Source organism: Hippocampus comes, unplaced genomic scaffold, assembly GCF_001891065.2.
Source record: "Hippocampus comes isolate QL1 unplaced genomic scaffold, H_comes_QL1_v1.1 C16848514, whole genome shotgun sequence".
Lineage (NCBI taxonomy): Eukaryota > Metazoa > Chordata > Actinopteri > Syngnathiformes > Syngnathidae > Hippocampus > Hippocampus comes.
In genome coordinates, this window is record NW_017840019.1 from 1 (window position 1) to 997 (window position 997).

The 997-nt window shown below is 50.5% G+C and overlaps 1 protein-coding gene across 1 annotated transcript; it reads right to left on the reverse strand.

The window, feature by feature from the left end:
• Nucleotides 1–5: 5 nt before the first annotated feature.
• LOC109509302 (uncharacterized) lies at nt 6–852 on the reverse strand (the record flags this gene model as incomplete). Its single annotated transcript, XM_019859173.1, has 1 exon — nt 6–852. A coding segment is annotated over exon 1 (654 nt), but the record flags the coding sequence as incomplete, so codon positions are not given.
• Nucleotides 853–997: the final 145 nt, after the last annotated feature.

The window sequence follows — 997 nt, forward strand, 5'->3', positions numbered from 1 at the left end:
TCAATCCTGCCTTGGAAGGCTTGGTGTTGCTGTGCTGAATCCTGGCAGAAGCGTTCCACCGTGGCCTCAAGAGGCTGTGCAGTTGGCGACTGATCGGCGAGGTCTACTTTAAGAGCCTCCAGACTATTCTGCGCTTTCATCTTCAGTGAAGTCACTTCCCATTCTAGCCTAGAGCTAAATCCCTGCCAGATTCCTGCATTAGCTGCCTCTGCCTCACTCATCTCCCTCAGGCGTTCCGTCAGCTCTCTGATTTTAGCCATGAAGTCAGCCATGATGTCAGCCAGTTTGGAGGCGCTCTGCTCCAGCGTTTGTGCCATCCAGTGGTGGGCAATCGGATCCGGGTTGGTCTCCGCTGCATTCAGACCATGCAGGTACAGTCTGACCTGGTGGCACAGGTGGTGGGTGTTGTTGTGGAGCTGCTGGGTGAGTGGGACCAGGCGTTCCCTCATACTGGCCAGCGTGGAGGCGAGATGGACCGGGGACGGAGCCAGCTTCTCTCTCAGCTCGGCCAGCTCCTGGCGCAGACGGGCTCGAAGGCGCTCCGACTCAGCGACGATCTTGCGCTGCATCTCTTCCGATACTGGGTTCTTGTACTCATCCTCGTGGTTGTAGAGGCTGCTGTCATCCACGTGGCTCTTGTAGATTTTACTGTGGGACATAACCACTCTGTTTTAGTGTGTTTTTATGAATGGCTCCTCATTAGTTACAGCTCCCAATATTAGTTCAAGTGAATAAAGGTTCAAAATATTCAAACACGTGTATAATATTTAACATTGATTTGCAATTTAAACTAATATCTACAGTACTTTTCAAGCAAGCAACCTCCCAAGACTGACCTGTGACCGCACGTGGTAAGGTGACCACCATGTTAAAGCCCCCCTCCCCAAACCCAAGAAAAAACAATGTAATGCCACCATCTAGTGGGCATAAAAAATACAACACAGTGACCATATGGAAACCCGAAATATCCATCCATCCATCCATCCATTTTCTAATC